The sequence below is a fragment of the Salvelinus namaycush genome, chromosome 32, assembly GCF_016432855.1.
Source record: "Salvelinus namaycush isolate Seneca chromosome 32, SaNama_1.0, whole genome shotgun sequence".
NCBI classification, from domain to species: Eukaryota; Metazoa; Chordata; class Actinopteri; order Salmoniformes; family Salmonidae; genus Salvelinus; species Salvelinus namaycush.
Window position 1 is genome coordinate 23,770,658 of NC_052338.1, and position 20,439 is coordinate 23,791,096.

Here is a 20,439-nt window from a genome sequence, read left to right on the forward strand (position 1 = left end):
ATTGTTGGGAACAGCCCGTAAGTAAGAATTTCACTGTTAATCTGCACGGACAAAACATTTTATTTGATATCCTAACATATCAGGCATAAAATCCCTATGGAAAAAAGGAATGTGATGGAAGTAAGAGTTAACACACAAACGCTCCAATTACTACACTGCTATCACACAATTTCCAACTCTAGGGAAATAGCATTAAGACAGTCACCCCATGTGAGTCCGACAACCCAAATGTGGGGGTCTGGCTCATCATGGACTATACTGACTGTGCAGTAAGCATGTTTGTTAGGTGAGACAGTCCATTAGTTACTGTTTATACAAAAACATTGTACTTATTTTATTAGCTAATACATCTGGGGGTGATTGACAAAAAAAGTTGTTGGAAAACCTGCGGCGTTTGAGCTTGCACATCCACATTTCCCTACATAACTAACGTTAGCTAGCTGGTTAGCAATGCGTTACCCTTTTTAATACCGAATATACATTTCAGAAATATTTTTCTTACCTGGTCATTGTCCTCTTCAGCAACTCTTTTCTTCGCACTCTTTACTTTAGCTTTATTCATGGTGCCGTTTTTCTGCGATTCTAGAGTTACAGTAGGCATGCTTCTTGTACATCAACAGCCGACCATGTGGGATTCCGCAAGAGGTCAAAGTTGAAAGTTGAGAGCGTTTTAAAACTGCAATTTTCTAAAGTGATTAAAAACATGCGTCTGTAATTATTTCATAGTAGATAATTACATAATGTTATAGCTCAAATTAATTACCGTAAATATTCTGCAAATGTATAGGGTCTGAAAAATTTGGAGGTCAAAGTTTAAAGGTAAATTTTTGTGTATTTCATATATTTTATTTCATCTTGTGTTATTTTATTATATAATCAACATTAGTACTATTTTGGCATTTAATTCATGACACTTTGGTTGTCTTTGGTGGATAATTGTTTTCCTCCCTGATGAGGTCACAAAATGGCGACCACCATGCGCCTGTGCAATGGCCTTTCTCTACGCAGTTGTTTAGATTTGTCGATTTGATGGATACTTCCACTTATAATAGTTTCTCAATTAGCTAAAAGTCTTCGAAATATTTTTGTTTGTGTTAAGATAAGGAGAATTTCCAAAAGAAATTGTATAGTTGTTACAGCAAAGATTGCGCTGTGTTTTGGATGAGCTTTTCTCTGGAGTTCTCATCCCCTGTTGTTGGCTATTTTGGGAGTTTATCAACTTTTCAAGCGATTCTTGTCATTTTCGTTGATAATGGAGTTTCACGTTGGTGGGTCTGTTGGGGTCGTTGTCAGTGGGAATAACGTACCTGCATTTCTCACAAAACTTTGGACTCTTGTTGAGGATCCTGACACCGATCCTCTAATCTGCTGGAGCCCAGTGAGTTAGCTAGCGAACGTTACTAATGCTAACTAACCTACTACCTAGCTGCTGGACACCTTACTTTGTATATCGACTTGGTTCACTTTCTATACATTTGTTAGCTAATGTTATATGTCATTCAATATGTTAGCTAACTAGCGGGACATAATTAAACACATACACCGTTAACTATATCTAGCTAACTATATGATAAACCACATCAGTTAGCCAACTAGCTAGTTAGCCTTGGTAGCTAGCTTGCGAACCAGATTATACGAGTTGGTTGGACTGAGTCAGAAAGATGTTACTAACCAGCTAGCTAGTTAACTAGCCAACTTAATTTGGTAAAATGTGAAGGTGACACGTTTGTCTGGGCAGCAATTGCCAGGGGAGTTTCGTGGCCGGTGCTTTGGTCATTCCAAGCTTCAGCTGTTGCTGGGTATCAATTATCGTTAGCTGGCTAGCTATGTTAGCAAGCCTTGTCTGCAGCCAGCTAATTTGGGGAACTCTGGACACCGTAACTAGCGGTCGATGTGTGTGTCAAACAGCCATGCAAAAACCACACATTCATTGAAACTAGCTAGCATGGTTATGAGAAAAGGGGGTGTGAGAAAAGGGGGGTGTGGCTCTATAACCAATTTGAGAAATGGATGATGAATATGTGTATCATGCCGCCGTTGCATTGTCTGTGTGGCAATTTGACAGCCTTTTTCCAGACATTGCTAGCAACTATTTATATATATATATTTATATTCGCTACCCCACCGTGTTAAATAAAAAGCGACGTAATCAACGGCCAATGTTTACTTTTTTAATTGGGACTATGACATAATTGCAAATCAGTCTGACAGTACTTTTGACAGTATTTCAATCTGAAGGAAGTAGCTATGGTTTGAAAGTGACTGAAATTCATCAAATGTATTAGGACGTTATCAGGCAATCATTTTGTATTATCTTCTGTGTAGGAAAAAAAGCATAATTAACTAGGTTTCCATCCAATCTTTATGCTACTAAAGTACATGTCAGATATAATTTTTTGCCAAAGGCCTGTTGGAAACATTTGTGGGTGAACTTTGCCACTGGCGACAAAACAAAATAGGCTAGAGAAGGTGGAATCTTTTTGTCGGAAAAATGTATTATGTGAGAAATGTCAGTGAAAACTCTTATGGGCTGATAATATCCATCATATCGAAGTCAATTTGGAGTCACGCAATGGCATGTGTGGTCCTCCCACTATGACTCGTTGGGAAAGCATGCAGTTTATTAGGCTACAGATTAAATGATGAACTTCACAGGAAGGTGAAAGTGCAAGGTGATGAACATGATGCCCCTTTCCAATAAACATTGAGGGTTTTATTCTGGTGACATGATCATCTAGGCTTGGCTGCCGTTTGACATAATAATCTCATCATGTAGACTACATGCACTGTGAATGCGAGCTGTTGGCTAGAGTGCATGTGCTAATACTACAGTGGGCATATTCACTATATAATGTAACCTTTTTTGTGGGAAAATCATACATTTTTAAAAGGTTGGAAATGCATTAAAGTTTATATTTTTATTCTGTACACACAGTGCATTAGGAAAGTATTCAGACCCCTTGACTTCTTCCACATGTTAAATTACAGCCTTATTTGAAAATCTACACACAATAACCCATAATGAGGAAGCAAAAATATGTTTAGAAATGTTGGCAAATTTAGTCAAAATAATAAACTGATCACATTTACATAAGTATTCAGACCCTTTACCCATGACTTTGTTGAATCACCTTTGGCAGTGATTACAGCCTGGAGTCTTCTTGGGTATGATTCAACAAGTTTGGCACACCTGTATTTGGGGGGTTTCTCCTATTCTCTGCAGATCCTCTCAAGCTCTGTCAGGTTGGATTTGGGAGCGTCGCTTCACATCTATTTTCAGGTCTCTCCGGAGATGTTCAATTGGGTTCAAGTCCGAGCTCTTGCTGGGGCACTCAAGGACATTCAGAGACTTGTCCCGAAGTCACTCCTGCATTGTCTTGGATGTGTGCTTAGGGTTGTTGTCCTGTTGGAAGGTGAACTTTCGCCCCAGTCTGAGGTCCTGCTGAGTGCTCTGAAGTTGGTTTTCATCAAGGATCTCTCTGTACTTTGCTCCGTTAATCTTTCCCTCGATCCTGACTAGTCTCCCAGTCCGGCCTCTGAAAAACATCCCCATAGCATGATGATGCTACCACCATCATGCTTCACCGTAGGGATGGTGCCAGGTTTCTTCCAGACGTGATGCTTGGCATTCACGCCGAATAATTCAATCTTGGTTTCATCAGACCAGAGAATCTTGTTTCTCATGGTCTGAGAGTCTTTACGTGCCTTTTGGCAAACTCAAAGTGGGCTGTCATGTGCCTTTTACTGACGAGTGCCTTCCGTCTGGCCACTAACATAAAATCCTGATTAATAGAGTGCTACAGAGATGGTTGTCCTTCTGGAAGGTTCTCCCATCTCCACAGAGGAACTCTGGAGCTCTGTCAGAGTGACCATTGGGTTCTTGGTCACCTTGACCAAGGCCCTTCTCCCCCGATTGCTCAGTTTGGCCGGTCGGACAGTTCTAGGAAGAGTCTTGGTGGTTCCAATCTTCTTCCATTTAAGATTGATGGAGGTCACTGTTCTTGTGGACCTTCAATGCTGCAGACATTTTTTGGTACCCTTCCCCTGATCTGTGCCTCGTCACAATCCTGTCTCGGAGATCTACGGACAATTCCTTCGACCTCATTGCTTGGTCTTTGCTCGGACATGCACTGTCAACTGTGGGACCTTTATATAGACAGGTGTGTGGCTTTCCAATTAATCTCCAATCAATTTAATTTACCACAGGTGGATTCCAATCAAGTTGTAGAAACATCTCAAGGATGATCAATGGAAGCAGGATGCACCTGAGCTTAATTTCGAGTCTCATAGCAAAGGGTCTGAATACTTATGTCAAGCTATTTCTGTTTTTTAATACATTCACAAACATTTCAGAAACCTGTTTTCGCTTTGTCATCATGGGGTATTGTGTGTAGATTGAGGAGGTATTTTTTAAATACATTTTAGAACAAGCCTGTAACGTAACTAAATGTGGAAAAGGTATTTGTAATATTTTCAGAATGCGCTGTAAGTTAACTGCAAAAGGTATTTTTATGTGCACTAGGTCATCACGCACAGCCTTTTATCCACAACAACTCAATTTGATGGAAACGCATGTCTGGTGGGAGAATGTGCATATTTCCAATGTCATACTAACATACTAATAAAGAAAATAGAAAATAAGCTTAGTTTCCCACCAATGGTACGTTTCCACCAAACTGACTTGTTGCAGATAAAAATCAGTGTGTGATGACAGGGCACACAAAATGTACCTTTTTACATACATTTTATTCCGTACATGAAAATTTAAAGTTCAATGTGTTTCTATCACATTTTCAACTCTACCTATAAATTTCTCACAAACTGTTGCGTTAAATAGCAAAATGTGCCTCCTCTGGTCTTGGCACCTGCACTCTAACCAACAGTTTGCAGATACTCTGTGGGTAGTCTAGTCTACATTATGAGATAATTCATGCAAATATTTGTATTTGTCAAACAGCAGTCAAGCATAGATCATCATGCCACCAGAATCAGACCTTCGATATTCATTGGAAATGAGCATCAAGAACACGGTGCACTTTCACCACCCTGTGAAGTTCATCACAAATTATTTCATTTAGGTAATAAACTGCATGGTTCCAACCCCCTGTGATGGTGTCATAATATTTTGTATCTTAAACCATTCAAAAGACTGAGCCACATTTGTAGGAAGAAAACAGAAACTCCTCTGTTTATTATAACTGCATCTAGCGGCTACCGGAGGTTACTGATGTGACCCTGGTTCAATTATTCTATATTTTTCCCGTAGTTTCTCTCGCGATCCCATTTTCAAATCAGGCGACCCCACATCACCCAAGTTTGGTAAACGCTGGGATAGACCAAACTGTTCAAGAGAAAATATAATAATGAATGAAAAAAGCATCTAATCAACAATGGCATTATTTTCAATTAACTCTACCGCTCTTCCAACGATTGACTTTGGCGCCAAAACATTAACAACAAGGACATATTGACATGGTCAAATAAGTGTGTAAAAATATATATATAAACAAGGATATTTCATGCTAAAAGCCTCATATTAAACACCAATGGTATTCACTAAGTTGGTTGTTTATATTTAGGATAATATTTTACAGCTTTGTCATACAGTTTTAAAATCATGTTATTAGATTATTACATATTTTACATTTGATAAGGCCACACAGAGGGCCAGAATCAATTAGACGCCTGTGATAATCTGAAGTATCCAAAATAGCCATTTTAATAAAATTTCCCCAAAAAACTTGAAAGCTACCGAAATGCTGGTAGTTTACTGGTAAACTTAGAATGTTTCCAGTTATATAACCTCTCTTTGCAAACCTTTTTTGGGATGTTTTCTCTAACTAGCATACTGTGTAGGAGAAAACCCTGCGTGTGTTGATGCAGCCTCTCATGTCTATCCAAAGGCCTCCTATATGTTCATGGCCTCTGATCCAAGCAGCTGACTCCTCTCAGCATCCATTTCCTAAAAATGAATAGATAGCTAAATAACAAACTAACATTCAGGCAAAACACTTCTATTCTTCTACACTGGACTATTTCACTTTTCCACTAGTTCAGCCCTCATTGCATCATGATGCCCTCCCAGATTGTCTGAATGTCCCCAGAATATTCAGGTTATGTTCAAATAAATCAATTACATGTTGACCTACTAATTAGGATATCACTACAGGTATTGGAATGCTCTGTCTTTATAGGTTTCAGAGGGTTCTTTTTGTCTCTTTACATTGCCAATGTGGTATTTCATAATGATTCAACCTGTAAACCATTGCCAGAGACTCCCCATAGTCACAGAGTTTAGTTAGAGACTTTATCAGACCCAATGTTGTTTAGCTTTGTTGTAAGCCACCCAAGGCAGCTTAACCTGATTCTTAGTACATTCTCAGTACATAGGGCCTAGCTAAGGTAAACTGGGGTTGTGCGATTATTTCTTTAACTGTTATTGTTCTTCCTTTACAGAATGGCAACAGCTTCCATGTGTTTGATCAGTGCCGATTTTCCAAGGAGGTGCTTCCCAAGTATTTTAAACACAATAACATGGCCAGCTTTGTGCGCCAGCTCAATATGTGTGAGTTGTCATTCATGTGTTTAATACGTTAGGCATAGCAATGACATCTTTATAGTAGCTTCGTTTGATTTGCTTATACTTTTTATGTTTCTCCAGTTGAGCATTCTGTCCCCAGAACCTTTACTTATCGGTTTTGGGTGTGCGGTAGATTCTGCAGATTATTATTTTATTAGAAGCAATTTCTCAGAAGTTGAGGTAGATGTAACCACGTTTTCTTTTCTTTTTTACTGAAATCCTTTCGCTTTTTTTGTATCTTTGGTTATGTAATCCACTTGCATGTTATTTATTAAGACTGAAAAGGCTAGGAGGATATGATTGCATACAGTGACCTATAAATCAGCCTGTATTTTTTGTTTCTGAAATTTGCCTATGTAAGTTCCTCGTATCTCTAGAAATTGAATAGTATGTCTGAGCCAAAACTGTTTTGTTTTTTTCTTTCTACAGATGGCTTCCGCAAAGTAGTTCACATTGAGCAGGGCGGCCTGGTGAAGCCTGAGAAGGACGACACTGAATTCCAGCATCCCTACTTCCTCCGCGGACAAGAGCATCTGCTGGAAAATATCAAACGTAAAGTTACCAATGTAAGTGCAAAATGATCAAGTTGATCATCATGATATTTCTGATTCATGTATCATGCCCTTCTTCATACTCAACTCCGAACAGTCTTTTTAAATAGGCTTTACATAGCCCAAACAATATTATGTAAGAAAGTATTACAAATATGTTACATTTCTAGTCAGAACTATGTAGCCAACTCCCTGTAGAAAACACAGATGGAAAGCCTCAGTAAAACTCCTCATAGAGAAATCTATTGGGATGCTCCTCAGACAGACAGCATGTCAGACCGACAGCATATGCTCCCAGTGCATGGCCTGCTTGGCCTGATTTTTCTCTCTGCTCCCTTCCACTCCTGGGACAGATTGAGCTAATCTAGTGGTCTCTGTGGAGCCTGCCATTTGGGGATGGGTGGATTAGAGAAAGCAGGCCAGGGAGCTCGTAATCTGACGTTGCAGGACCCTTTAATGCAGTCACTTTCTGCTCCGCTCAGTCCACTGATTTACTGCTGTTTCCATCTGCACCTTGATATAGTCTGCCTCGGGCCAACTGACCAGTTCAGGCTAAAAACTGAATACCGAATCATACACTTTCATTGTGTTTCCATTGTCTATCCCTCAGGGTTCAAGTCGGGGCCAAGGCCTACACTGAAGGCTCGTTTTTATCTCTTTCCCGCCTCACTTTAACAGTTTGCGTTAACCATTTCGTCATGTTCTCCCTTTCCTCAGGTGTCCAATGTTAAACATGATGAGCTTAAGATAAGCTCAGACGATGTCTCGAAAATCCTGACCAACGTGCAGCACATAAAGGGCAAGCAGGAGACCATAGACTCCCAAATCATCGCCATGAAGCAGTAAGTGAAACGTTGAGGCACATTCTGATTCATATTGTGACTCTTTCTCATGCATATTGGACGGTTGACACGGCTTAACTAATAAATTGAAATGAACAAAATCAACAGAAGGTCTGACAAGTATAGTGCAAAGTATAACCCCCAAATCCACATACAGTGCATTCGGAAAGTATTCAGACCCCTTGACTTTTTCCAAATTTTGGTACATTTGAGTAAGGTTGTAACAATACCCCATAATGACAAAACAAAACAGGTTTTTAGAAAAAAGGAAAAAAAGCCTATTTATTCCAAATAAAAAAAACTATCACATTTACATAAGTACTCAGACCCTTTATTCAGTACTTTGTTGAAGCACCTTTGGCAGCGATTACAGCCTCGAGTCGTCTTGGGTATGACGCTACAAGCTTGGCACACCTGTATTTGGGGAGTTTCTCCCATTCTTCTCTGCAGATCCTCTCAAGCTCTGTCAGGTTGGATGGGTCGCGTTGCTGCACAGCTATTTTCAGGTCTCTCCGGAGATGTTCGATCGGGTTCAAGTCCAGGCTCTTGCTAGGCCACTCAAGGACATTGACACTTGTCCTGAAGCCACTCCTGCGTTGTCTTGGGTGTGTTCTTAGTGTCGTTGTCCTGTTGGAAGGTGATTCCTCGCGCCAGATTGAGGTCCTGAGCGCTCTGGAGCAGGTTTTCATCAAGGATCTCTCTGTACTTTTCTCTGGTCATCTTTCCCTCGATCCTGGCTAGTCCCTACCGCTGAAAACATCCCCACAGCATGATGCTGTCACCAGCATGCTTCAGCGTAGGGATGATGCCAGGTTTCCTCCAGACTCTGGGCATTCAGACCAAAGAGTTCAATCTTGGTTTCATCAGACCAGAGAATCTTGTTTCTCATGGTCTCAGTCTTTAGGTGCCTTTCGGCAAGCTCCAAACGGGCTCTCATGTGCCTTTTACTGAGGAGTGGTTTCCGTCTGGCCACTGTACCATAAAGGCCTGATTGGTGGAGTACTGCAGAGATGGTTGTCCTTTTGGAAAGTTCTCCTATCGCCACAGAGGAACTCTAGCGCTCTGTCAGAGGGAACTTCGGGCTCTTGGCCACCTCCCTGACCAAGGCCCTTCTCCCCCGATTGCCCAGTTTGGCTGGGCGGCAAGCTCTAGGAAGAGTCTTGGTGGTTCCAAACTTCTTCCATTCAACAATGATGGAGGCCACTGTGTTCTGGGGGACCTTCAATGCTGCAGACATTTTTTAGTACCCTTCCCCAGATCTGTGCCTCGACACAATCTAGTCTCTGAAGTCTACTGACAATTCCTTCAACCTCATGGCTTGGTTTTTGCTCGGAAATGCACTATCAACTGTGGGACCTTATATAGACAGGTGTGTGGCTTTCCAATTCATGCCCAATCAATTGAATTTACCACAGGTGGAGTCCTATCAAGTTGTAGAAACATTTCAAGGATGATCAATGGAAACAGGATGCACCTGAGCTTATTTTCGAGTCTCACAGCAAAGGGTCTGAATACTTATGTCAAGGTATTTCTGTTTTTTAATACATTTGCAAACATTTCAAAAAACCTGTTTTCACTTTGTCATTACGGGCTATTGTGTGTAGATTGAGGACGTTTTTACTTATTTAATACATTTATGAACAAGCCTGTAACGCAACTAAATGTGGAAAAGGTATTCGGAATACTTTCTGAATGCACTGTAAGTTAACTGTTAACAAAGTTTCTGAATACTTAAGTAAATACGTTTTTTATTTTTTTATTTTATACATTTGAAAAAAATTCTGAACCTCTTTTTCACTTTGTCATTACGGGGTATTGTGTGTAGATTCATGAGGATTTTTATTTAATCATTTTTAGAATAAGGCTGTAACATAACAATGTGGAAAAAGTCAAGGGGTCTGAATACTTTTCGAAGGCACTGTAGATGCAAAATTGTAGAACATTTTCAGAATTGACTGCCCCTTGAACGAGCCAAAAACATTCCTACCCCAGCTTTGCCTCTGTTCCACACAATAAGATTCTCTTTCGCTCACGCTTTGCTGCTGTTTTGCTAAATTAGCGAGCATGTATATTGTGTCCCCATAGGGCTGCCGTAGCCTAGCATGCTGCATTAAGGCGGTGTCAACCAGTTTATTTTAAGCTAGTGATTAGGCTAGAGACAGAATTCCTAGAGGCCTGTCAGAGGCTGAAATATACATGCAGGAGTCAGTGTGCTGTTTGAATCCACAGAGCTGTCCTAAATTAACACTTTCACGCTATTTTGTAAAACTCCAATTAAGGGCGCACATCTAGTGATAAAAAGTATAGTTTTTAATGGTGGTAGAACTGCAGCTGTGGAGAGTTGGACCTTCTGTTTCTAGTTTTTATCTGGCTGTGGTTTAGGATAGGTTCAGGGTTACTTCTATGTGTACCTTTTTTGGATGACTTGATAAGTTGTAGCCTCGGTGCAAGTCTGTTTCTGCTCAAGCCATTGCTAACTCAAAATGGAATTGCCGTGTTTGACTTGACAATGGAGTAGGCAAATGCACAAACCAATCTGGGACCAGACTAGATCAATTGTGGTTCAGACTGAGTTCCATGTTTGTAGCAGTAATGATGTGGGGATAACTCATTGAGTTGTGTCATTGTACGTGTCTGGTTCGTTAGCGTGTCTACTCATTATAGATGTCTTGATAAAATGTGGTGCAAAGTTAAGTTCCCATTTTGTAACAGTTATAGGATAACCCATTGGGTTGTGTCAGTGCGCCTCACTCTGGGACAATATAATGGTGTTTCATGTTTCAGGATGCTTAGTCACCATTCTAAAACCGAGTGGCTCCTGTCATGCAGCTGGGATGATGTGGCTAGGCTGCACACCAGCTGCCTTTAGGCCGTCAGGGTGCATGTCAGGCCCCACATAATTAATACAATCCTTCCTCCACACACACACAGACATATTTGGATTCTCCAGCTGGACCCTTGGACTCTTCATTGCCGCAGAGGGCATTCTCTCCTGTCCCAAACATATGTTCACAAACCAGACTTTTTCTTCATGGTACCATGATGCAATACGCAGGGCAGTTTTCATTATGACCTTATTCATCCTGTCCATCGGCAAGGCATGACAGTCTCTCTCCATGTCCTCTTAGAATAGGAGAGTGCAAGAAGACGGGATTATTTATCCAATCTATTTTATCCAACTTGCCTGTTCGATCCATACCTTCAGATTAAGATGTATCACTCAAACGATGAATGTCCATCACCTGAGGTGGGTGGCTCTCAATAAAACGAGACAAGAATCTCTCTTACTTATAAAAAAGGATTCTTCTCTCTTACCATATTCCTCGTTATTTTCACACCTGCGCACCTCCCCTCTGACACTCAGACAAATCTGACAGTCTGAAAAGTTATAGCTATGTTTCTGATTATCGAATGACTTTCACATGTTAAATAATCCCTCTAACTATTGGTCAGAGTGGTGTTTCGGGGGGGGTCAGTGGTGACCCTATCCACTTGGAGGCATCCACACCTGCCTCTATAAACCCTGTTCATCTGCCCCACAGGGAGGTCAGCACAGACAGTGGGCTTTTCTGGCGCAACCTTATACAGGGCAGCGTGAATTTACAAGGCAGCAAGGACCACTGATGGTCTATAAACACAGATAGAGCACCTCTCTTTTCCATGTCGGAGGTTTGAAGGCCCTGTAGCACTCAGATGACACCCCCAGTACACACCTCCTTCAACCCTCGTTCAGTCTCTGTTTTAACACCACATCTGTGTACTGGAAGTTCTTAAGGTTAACATGCGTTACTACATAACAATGCCAGGTTGTAAGGCCGAAGCTATGATAATCAGCAAATTAATGTTTCATTTTGTCCTCGAACGCCAGGCCTACATGTTGATTGATTTAGATTTTTCAGGTCTAGAATACAGGTGTGAGATCTTAATTTGACCAGTTTAGTCGCAGGAGTAAAATATTCCTGCAGCAGAAGGATTTGATTATGAATGAATACAAAAATAATACATTTCTAAAAGGAAATTATTTTGATAGGTTTCATTAGGCTATGGTTTAGGTGATGCCTACGGGATACACTTGTGTGTCGTAGTGGAGACCAATATATCTATCTTGTGTTTATTAAAGGGTAGGAAGCATGCTTTCACTCACCAAAGTAACAGTGTGGTCAAAGACTTAGTAACTTAGTTGTCGTCACGATCTGGTTACCTATAACTACAAACATAGTTATGTTTTAGTGTTTTTACATATTTATTAACTTATTACCGGATATTTTCGGAACTACCCACAATGTACTATTTCTCAACATCATATGGCGAATTGGTGCTACCTAGCTAGTTCCAGCTGGCTAACATTAGCTACTAGCCATGTTAGCATGTAATTGCATTCCAAACCAAGTATTAGTGTACATAGTAGCTCACCAGCACTACCGTTCAAAACTTTGGGGTCACTTCAAAATGTCCATGTTTTTGAAAGGAAAGCTATTTTTTGGTCCATCAAAATAACATCAAATTGATCAGAAATACAGTGTAGACATTGTTAATGTTGTAAATGACTATTGTAGCTGGAAACGGCAGATTTTTTTATGGAATGTCTACATAGGCGTACAGAGGCACATTATCAGAAACCATCATTCCTGTGTTCCAATGGCACGTTGTGTTAGCTAATCCAAGTTTATCATTTTATAAAGGCTAATTGATCATTAGAAAACCCTTTTGCAATTATGTTAGCACAGCTGAAAACGGTTGTCCTGATTAAAGAAGCATTAAAACCGCCGCCTTTAGACTAGTTGAGTATCTGCAGCATCAGCATTTGTGGGTTCGATTACAGGCTCAAAATGGCCAGAAACAAAGTACTTTCTTCTGAAACTTGTCAGTCTATTCTTGTTCTGAGAAATGAAGGCGAGAAATTGCCAAGAAACTGAAGATCTCGTACAACACTGTGTACTACTCCCTTCACAGAACAGCGCAAACTGCCTCTAACCAGAATATAAAGAGTGGGAGGCCCTGGTGCACAACTGAGCAAGAGGACAAGTACATTAGTGTCTAGTTTGAGAAACAGACGCCTCACAAGTCCGCAACTGGCAACTTCATTAAATAGTACGCGCAAAACACCAGTCTCAACCTCAACAGTTAAGAGGCGACTCCAGGATGCTGGCCTTAAAATTATAAACTTGGATTAGCTAACACAACGTGCCATTGGAACACAGGAGTGATGGTTGGTGATAATGGGCCTCTGTACGCCGATGTAGATATTCCATAAAAAATCTGCCATTTCCAGCTACAATAGTCATTTACAACATAAACAGTGTCTACGCTGTATTTCTGATCAATTTTATGTTATTTAATGGACAAAAAAATTGCTTTTCTTTCAAAAACAAGGACATTTCTAAGTGACCCCAAACTTTTGAACGGTAGTGTACATTCACTAAGAAGAAACCATGCAAATTAATGCAAAAAACTTGTTGATTGAAGCGAGCGGATTGGCTTAGAGAACTGCTTATGCCAGTAACATTATTTGAAAACTGATTAGCTGGCGTTATGTATTTCCTAAACTTTGGTTTTCTTTAATGTAGCTATAACCTAGGGTTTGATAGCAACTGGCGGACTCAAGCAGTACTAACATAACGTTAGCAGGCTAGTAGGGCTAACATTAGCAGGCAAGTTGGCTAGCAACCTTGCAAGCTGAATTTTAACAATAAAATCTAAGTATTTGCTTGTAAGTTAACTGAATGTTATTTAAACCAGTACTTTTGATGCTTATTCTAATGCAAATCCACATGTTGAATGTGGTTACGTTTATACCCTTTAATCTATATAAAACGACAGTTGTTGATGTATGGCAGCAATGTAGATAAATTTTTGAATGTAGTAGGATCTACAGTTGTAGGACATGTATTCTGTCCAGTGCTTTAACATTTGATCGAGGGAGAACTGCGGGTTTTCAGTGAAGTTATGTAAATCACAAGGCTCATTTGAATTTCCTGCGGCTGAGTGATCAAATGAAGATACTATATCTGTAGTTTAATTTGCACTTTTTTAGAGCCACCTTAGTCAAGACATAAGACTAAAATGCTAATCAAACTCTGAAATATATACATTAATATTCTGATTATTGTGGTAGCATCAGGTCATTCCTGGTACATTTCAATGTACTTGGAAACTGAAGATGATTCTGAAATCTTCATCTTGTCATGGAGCCAGAAGAATCAATCTGACATTCATCAAGGTGTTGTCTAGCCTGGTTCCATAACTGTTTGCTCTGTCTTGCCAACTCCAGTGAGACAGAGACCATAAGAGATTACAGGACAGCACAAACATATCTGGGTCCAGGCTAGGTTTTGTCTGAGTCCAGGGCATGTAATTTAATGTGAGCCATGTGTATGGACAATGGATGAATCAGGCCCATGAGCACACCCACAAAGCAGCTTAACCATAGTCTGGGGAGCCAGGCTTTAAGAGCCAGGTGGAGGGGCAGGGTCTTTATAGACTGCACTAAAAAAGCTGAATAAACACAGCGCGCTAAGATCTTTCAATAGCCATTAACTTAACAAAATAAACTGCCTCAACTATTCCTCAAATCTTTACCAGTACAGTAAAAAATCTGCTGTGCCTCGTTAGGCATGCCACAGTATGGGGGGCTCTTAAAGATTAGGGTCTAAGCCCTTGCCCTCCTGCCCTTTGCCCTTCCCCCATCTTGGCTACATGTACTGTGGAGTTTAAGTCAGTTAGGGATGACGTGCTGTTCTGAGATTGGTTAGTCATTCTTTGATTTATTTCAAAACATACGTTGCAGCTGGTTATTAGGCTATTCAAATGATGTATGAAGAAACATCACAATGTCAAGGACTGATGTCATTGTAGCAAGCGTCCATGACATTACCCAAAGAGGATGTCATGGGTTTGGGAATGGAAGGCAAATGATTAGTTGGCCTAATTGGGCATCAGTTGTATATGCGGTTCTTTGTGGCTCAGTTGGTAGAGCATGGCGCTTGTGGGTTCGATTCCCATGGGGGACTAGAACGAAAAAAGTATGAAAGTGTATGCACTCACTACTGTAAGTCGCTCTGGATAAGAGTGTCTGCTAAATGACTGAAATACGTTTGCCATTTGTGGCATTCAATTTAAAATAATGATTAACTGATCTGTAAACGAGTATCCCCTTTGTCTTTCCAGTGAGAATGAAGCTCTGTGGAGGGAGGTGGCCAGCCTCCGACAGAAACACGCCCAGCAACAGAAAGTCGTCAACAAGGTAAAAGACAGTCACGGTACCTGCCACTGCTCTGACCACACAGAATATGGGGTTGGCTCTTCTATGCTATGGTAACATAGTAATTCATGTGATAACATGTGGTCCTTTGTAGCTTAATTGGTAAAGCATGGTGCTTGTAATGCTAGGGTAGTGGGTTCGATTCCACCCATACGTAAAATGTATGCGAGTCGTCTTGGGTATGATGCTACAAGCTTGGCACACCTGTATTTGTGGAATTTCTCCCCTTCTCTGCAGATCCTCACAAGATCCTCACTCCCCATCAGGTTGGATGGGGAGTGTCGCTGCACAGCTATTTTCAGGTCTCTCCAGAGATGTTCAAGTCCGGACTCTGGCTGGGCTACTCAAGGACATTCATAGACTTGTGCCGAAGCCACTCCTGTGTTGTCTTGGCTGTGTGCAGGTCGTTGTCCTGTTGGAAGGTGAACCTTCGCCTCAGTCTGAGGTCCTGAGCGCTCTGGAGTAGGTTTTCATCGAGGATCTCTTTGTACTTTGCTCCGTTCATCTTTACCTAGATCCTGACTAGTCTCCCAGTCCTGCAGCTGAAAAACATAGCATGATGCTGCCACCACCGCGCTTCACCGTAGGGATGGTGCCAGGTTTCCTCCAGATGTGACGCTGGGCATTCAGACCAAAGAGTGGTTTCATGGTCTCAATCTTTAGGTGCCTTTTGGCAAACTCCAAGTGGGCTGTCTGCCTTTTACTGAGGAGTGGTTTCCGTCTGGCCACTGTACCATAAAGGCCTGATTGGTGGAGTGCTGCAGAGATGGTTGTCCTTATAGAAGGTTCTCCCGTATCCACAGAGGAACTCTGTCAGAGTGACCATCGGGTTCTTGGTCACCTCCCTGATCAAGGCCCTTCTCCCCCGATTGCTCAGACTCTAGGAAGAGTCTTGGTGGTTCCAAACTTCTTCCATTTAACAATGATGGGGACCTTCAATGCTGCAGATATTTGTTGGTAACCTTCCCCAGATCTGTGCCTTGACACAATCCTGTCTCTGAGCTCTACCTACAATTTCTTTGACCTCATGGCTTGGTTTTTGCTCTGACATGCACTGTCAACTGTGGGACCTTATATAGGCAGGTGTGCAGCTTTCTAAATCATGTCCAATCAATAGAATTCACCACAGGTGGACTCCAAGTTGTAGAAACATCTCAAGGATGATCAATGGAAACAAGATGCACCTGAGCTCAATTTCGAGGCTTTCATTCACCCACGTGGGTATATGCTCCTATAAACCAATGAGGAGATGGGAGAGGCGGGACATGCAGCTCGTCAAGCGTCACAAATAGATCCAAGTTTTATTTTAGCTCCTGGCTACGCAGACGTTAAAATATAACCAATTTCTTGGTCTTTTACCAAATAGGGCTATCTTCTGTATACCAACCCTACATTGTCACATCACAACTGATTGGCTGAAACGCATTAAGAAGGAAAGAAATTCCACAAATTAACTTTTAACAAGGCACACCTGTTAATTGAAATGCATCCCAGGTGACTACCTCATGAAGCTGGTTGAGAGAATGCCAAGAGTGTGCAAAAATGTCATCAAGGCAAAGGGTGGCTACTTTGAAGAATCTCAAATTATAAAAAATATATTTTGATTTAACACTTTTTTGCTTACTACATGATTCCATATGTGTTATTTCATAGGTTTGTTGTCTTCACTATTATTCTACAATGTGGAAAATAGTCTAAATAAAGGAAAACCCTTGAATGAGTAGGTGTGTCCAAACTGACTGGTACTGTATTTTTTGATAATATAATCTAGACAGTCAAGGAGAATTTGGAATATGTTAAACAATGAATTTGATATTGTGTTTGAGCAACAAAAAAAACACAGCATTAGCCATGGCAAAATGCATAGAGTTGCAGGAAATAAGCTTTAAAACTCCAAAAATGTCTCTCAGCCCCATGGAGAAATGTGTAGAATTGCAGAAAGTTGGCTTAAAAATGCCCAAAAATTCTCTACACTGCCAGGATGGGGGAGCCAAAAAAATTCAGCCGGGCAAACTGCCCATCGCCGCACCCACCACCTAAGCCCCTTTTTGATCCAGAATAAACCCTGTACTGTCATTGCATTGGTGTCTGGGTGTATATGTAGATTTTAAATTGTCTAATAAATCAACCAATCATCTCCTGCGAACTAGAGCTGGGACGATAAACCAAACATTGACACAGACCGTACCAACCATTTATCGAGGACATTTAACTGATATCGATAATCATGATAAGTAGCTAGAGAACTGTATACGAGAGAAATTTGAATTTTTAAATTAAATAAGTCTGATAATATAGGCTATTGCTAACGGTTCAATTGATAGTTAAAGCATTAGTAGACGTTATAAGGGTACGGTAATATACAAAAGTAGGCTAACCGGTGCAAATGTAATGTTAGAAATGTATAGTTTTATTTATTGTTATCGTGATAATTCAGTCAATTTATTGTGAAATTTGCCAATATCACCCAGCTCTACTGCTAACTGTGTCTGTCTCCCCCAGCTCATCCAGTTCCTAGTGACCCTGGTGCAGTCCAACAGAGTCCTGGGGATGAAGAGAAAGATGCAAGTCATTTAACATAGCTACCGCACATTCAGTCAAATAGTGAACCAGTAAAGGTTTGTGAGTGTTTGACTCTTGTCTTGTGTGTCCTCTCTATGGAACTACTGAAGTCCCCTGATGCTGAATGACAGCAGCTCCGCCCACTCCTTGCCCAAGTTCAGCAGGCAGTACTCTCTGGAACATCTTCAGGCCTCGCTGCAGGGCTCGCCTGCTATCTCCGTGAGTTCAGTATCACCGGGAACCTAGCCGAGCTTGGCACCTCCCTGTGGTAGAAGTGGAACTCAGGCTGAGTGAATTCACAGTTGATGCTATTGCTTACAGCTGTACTTTACAATTGAGTTATGATATGGACAACTTGATTTGTAAGGCATGTTTTGATGTAGGCTAGTAAGGTAAGTACACAAAATTGTGACAATCTCCAGAAAAGACTTCATCAATCACAGATGGCTAATTCATATCTCAGACATGAGGACTTGTCAGTCACTATTTAAGTTTATTGGTCTTTTAACCAGACCGAGGTAAGCTAGTGCATTCAGAGGTGTGGTCGCTGGAGCGCCACTAAGAAAGGTGTAATGTTATTGAGCTTGTGTTACGCATCTTGTTAGAGGGCCTCCCGAGTGTCGCAGTGGTCTATGGTGTCACTACAGACCCGGGTTCGATCCCAGGCTGTGACACAACCGGCTGAGACCCATGAGGCAGCTCACAATTGGCCCATCGTTGTCCGGGTTAGGGGAAGTTTTGGCCAGCCGGGATGTCCTTGTCCCATCGCGATCTAGCGACTCCTTGTGTTGGGCCGGGCGTATGCACACTGACTTCGGTCGCCAGCTGTACGGTGTTTCCTCTGACACATTGGTGCTGCTGACTTCCAGATACTGCAGTGTGTCAAGAAGCAGTGCGGCTTGGCAGGATCGTGTTTCGGAGGACGATTGGCTCTCGACCTTCGTCTCTCCCGAGTCCGTAGGGGAGTTGCAGCGATAGGACAAGACTAATGACCAATTTGGATATCACAAAATTGGGGAGAACAAGGGGTACAAAAAAGTTTTTTTTTATTTTTTAGTCAACTGATCTTGTTAGGATGTCAGCACAGTTGTAGTATGTATGTGAATGTGTGTCATCTTCCCAGGCCTCGGGCGCACCATTCACCAGTACCGGTCTCTTCACGGCAGAGACGTCTCTTAACAACGGCCCCATAATCTCTGACGTCACCGACCTGGCACAGGCCAGCCCTGTCGAGGTCACTAATGAGTGGATAGAAAAAAGGTTAGTGAGCTTGCCTCATTTCATCAACCAACTGTTAAAAAAAAAAAAAAAAATTAATAACTACTTTTCTTTCCTGATCACATGACCTGACCAAGAAATCCTCTGACAACTAAGGCAGGGATCATCAACTAGATTATTTTCTTGAGGGGATGGTCAGGGAGCAGAAACATTAGAAATCATTTGTAGACTGCAAATTGACCGCAAGAAGCCCAAACGGATATATAATTTGACTAAAACATAATCATTTAAAACCTTGCTTACATTTGTATATACGATTTTCATACATCTCTATTATGCGTGGGAATACTTTGGAACCAATTTCTAAAATTAAAATCACTTGGAGCTGATTTGATGGGCAAATACAATCACCCGTGGGCTGCCAGTTGGAGAACCCTGAACTAAGGCCTAAAGTTTTTCCTGGTCAAGTCAGGATTCAGGAACAACTCCTGACCCCATACCAACTATCCAAGAATAAACTAAATTACCCCATTTCTCTTCCTGTCTTCAGCACGAGCCCATTGGTCCACATAAAGGAGGAGCCGTCCAGTCCCGTGTTGGAGGAGGTGTGTTCGGCCGAGGCCGTGATCGGTGGGGCAGGAGTCCAGGTAGACACGCCCCTGTCCCCCATCACCTTCATCAACTCCATCCTGCAGGAGAGCAACGAGCCTAACGCGTCCCCTGACCCAACGACCCCTACGGAGCAAAAGTGTCTCAGCCTCGCCTGTCTAGACAAGTGAGTGATTCCCAGATGATGTCACCATGATCAGGTCCCACTGCCAGTCTGTCCCTCAGCCCCTTCCACCTAGCACAGGTCAACAGATATGACCACAATGAGCCTAATTCTCCCCTTCTACACTCGTGTTCATTTGTTCACTTCCCCTTAAAGGATTCCATGTCAATCTAATTGGCTAAAACACACCGCGGCGATAGGAAGGCCACCCGCTGCTTTTCACTATTCGTCATTGCGGTTTTTCCATAGCTTAAGATCCACTTGCATCACGCTAGCATTTCAATGCCTTGATAATCAGTCGTCGCATGCCAGTGGATGTCTGCAGCCAGCCTCTCCCCATGCTCAACAATCTCTATGTGTATCACGTCACATTGCATCAAGAGGATGTGCTAGGGATTCAAAGCAGCTCCTCCACAGCTGTTTAGGCAGCTGTTAGCGCTTTATGCTAGTTTAATATGCACAATCATTCAACAAGCTCTACATACACAACCCACTGGCCTTTCTCTGGTTTTGCTTAGTATACACTTCAAAGACTAGGCAAATTATTTTAAACCAAACATGGATTCGTTGTCATTTTAGACATAGTTCTGTTGATTTGTTGCATTTCATCTTGGCTTTTTAGTTTTAGGATCCTGGCTGTTGCTATTAACTGT

At 41.6% G+C, this 20,439-nt stretch overlaps 2 protein-coding genes across 4 annotated transcripts in view; one reads left to right on the forward strand and one right to left on the reverse strand.

Annotated features, from left to right (window-relative positions):
* The window catches only part of LOC120027223 (ribosome biogenesis protein bop1-like), a 144,852-nt gene extending 144,221 nt beyond the window's left edge, over positions 1-631 (reverse strand). For both annotated transcript variants that reach the window (XM_038972118.1, XM_038972117.1), the window contains exon 1: positions 503-631. In XM_038972118.1, coding sequence (XP_038828046.1) covers positions 503-601 — 99 coding nt within the window. In that variant the 5' untranslated portion in view covers positions 602-631. The remainder of the gene's footprint in view (positions 1-502) is intronic.
* A 336-nt stretch (positions 632-967) lies between these two features.
* Positions 968-20,439, forward strand: part of LOC120027188 (heat shock factor protein 1-like) — a 28,065-nt gene continuing 8,593 nt past the window's right edge. For both annotated transcript variants that reach the window (XM_038972073.1, XM_038972074.1), the window contains exons 1-9: positions 968-1,378; positions 6,457-6,565; positions 7,010-7,146; positions 7,849-7,973; positions 15,141-15,216; positions 17,737-17,798; positions 17,907-18,015; positions 18,920-19,056; positions 19,565-19,789. In XM_038972073.1, coding sequence (XP_038828001.1) covers positions 1,253-1,378; positions 6,457-6,565; positions 7,010-7,146; positions 7,849-7,973; positions 15,141-15,216; positions 17,737-17,798; positions 17,907-18,015; positions 18,920-19,056; positions 19,565-19,789 — 1,106 coding nt within the window. In that variant the 5' untranslated portion in view covers positions 968-1,252. The remainder of the gene's footprint in view (positions 1,379-6,456; positions 6,566-7,009; positions 7,147-7,848; positions 7,974-15,140; positions 15,217-17,736; positions 17,799-17,906; positions 18,016-18,919; positions 19,057-19,564; positions 19,790-20,439) is intronic.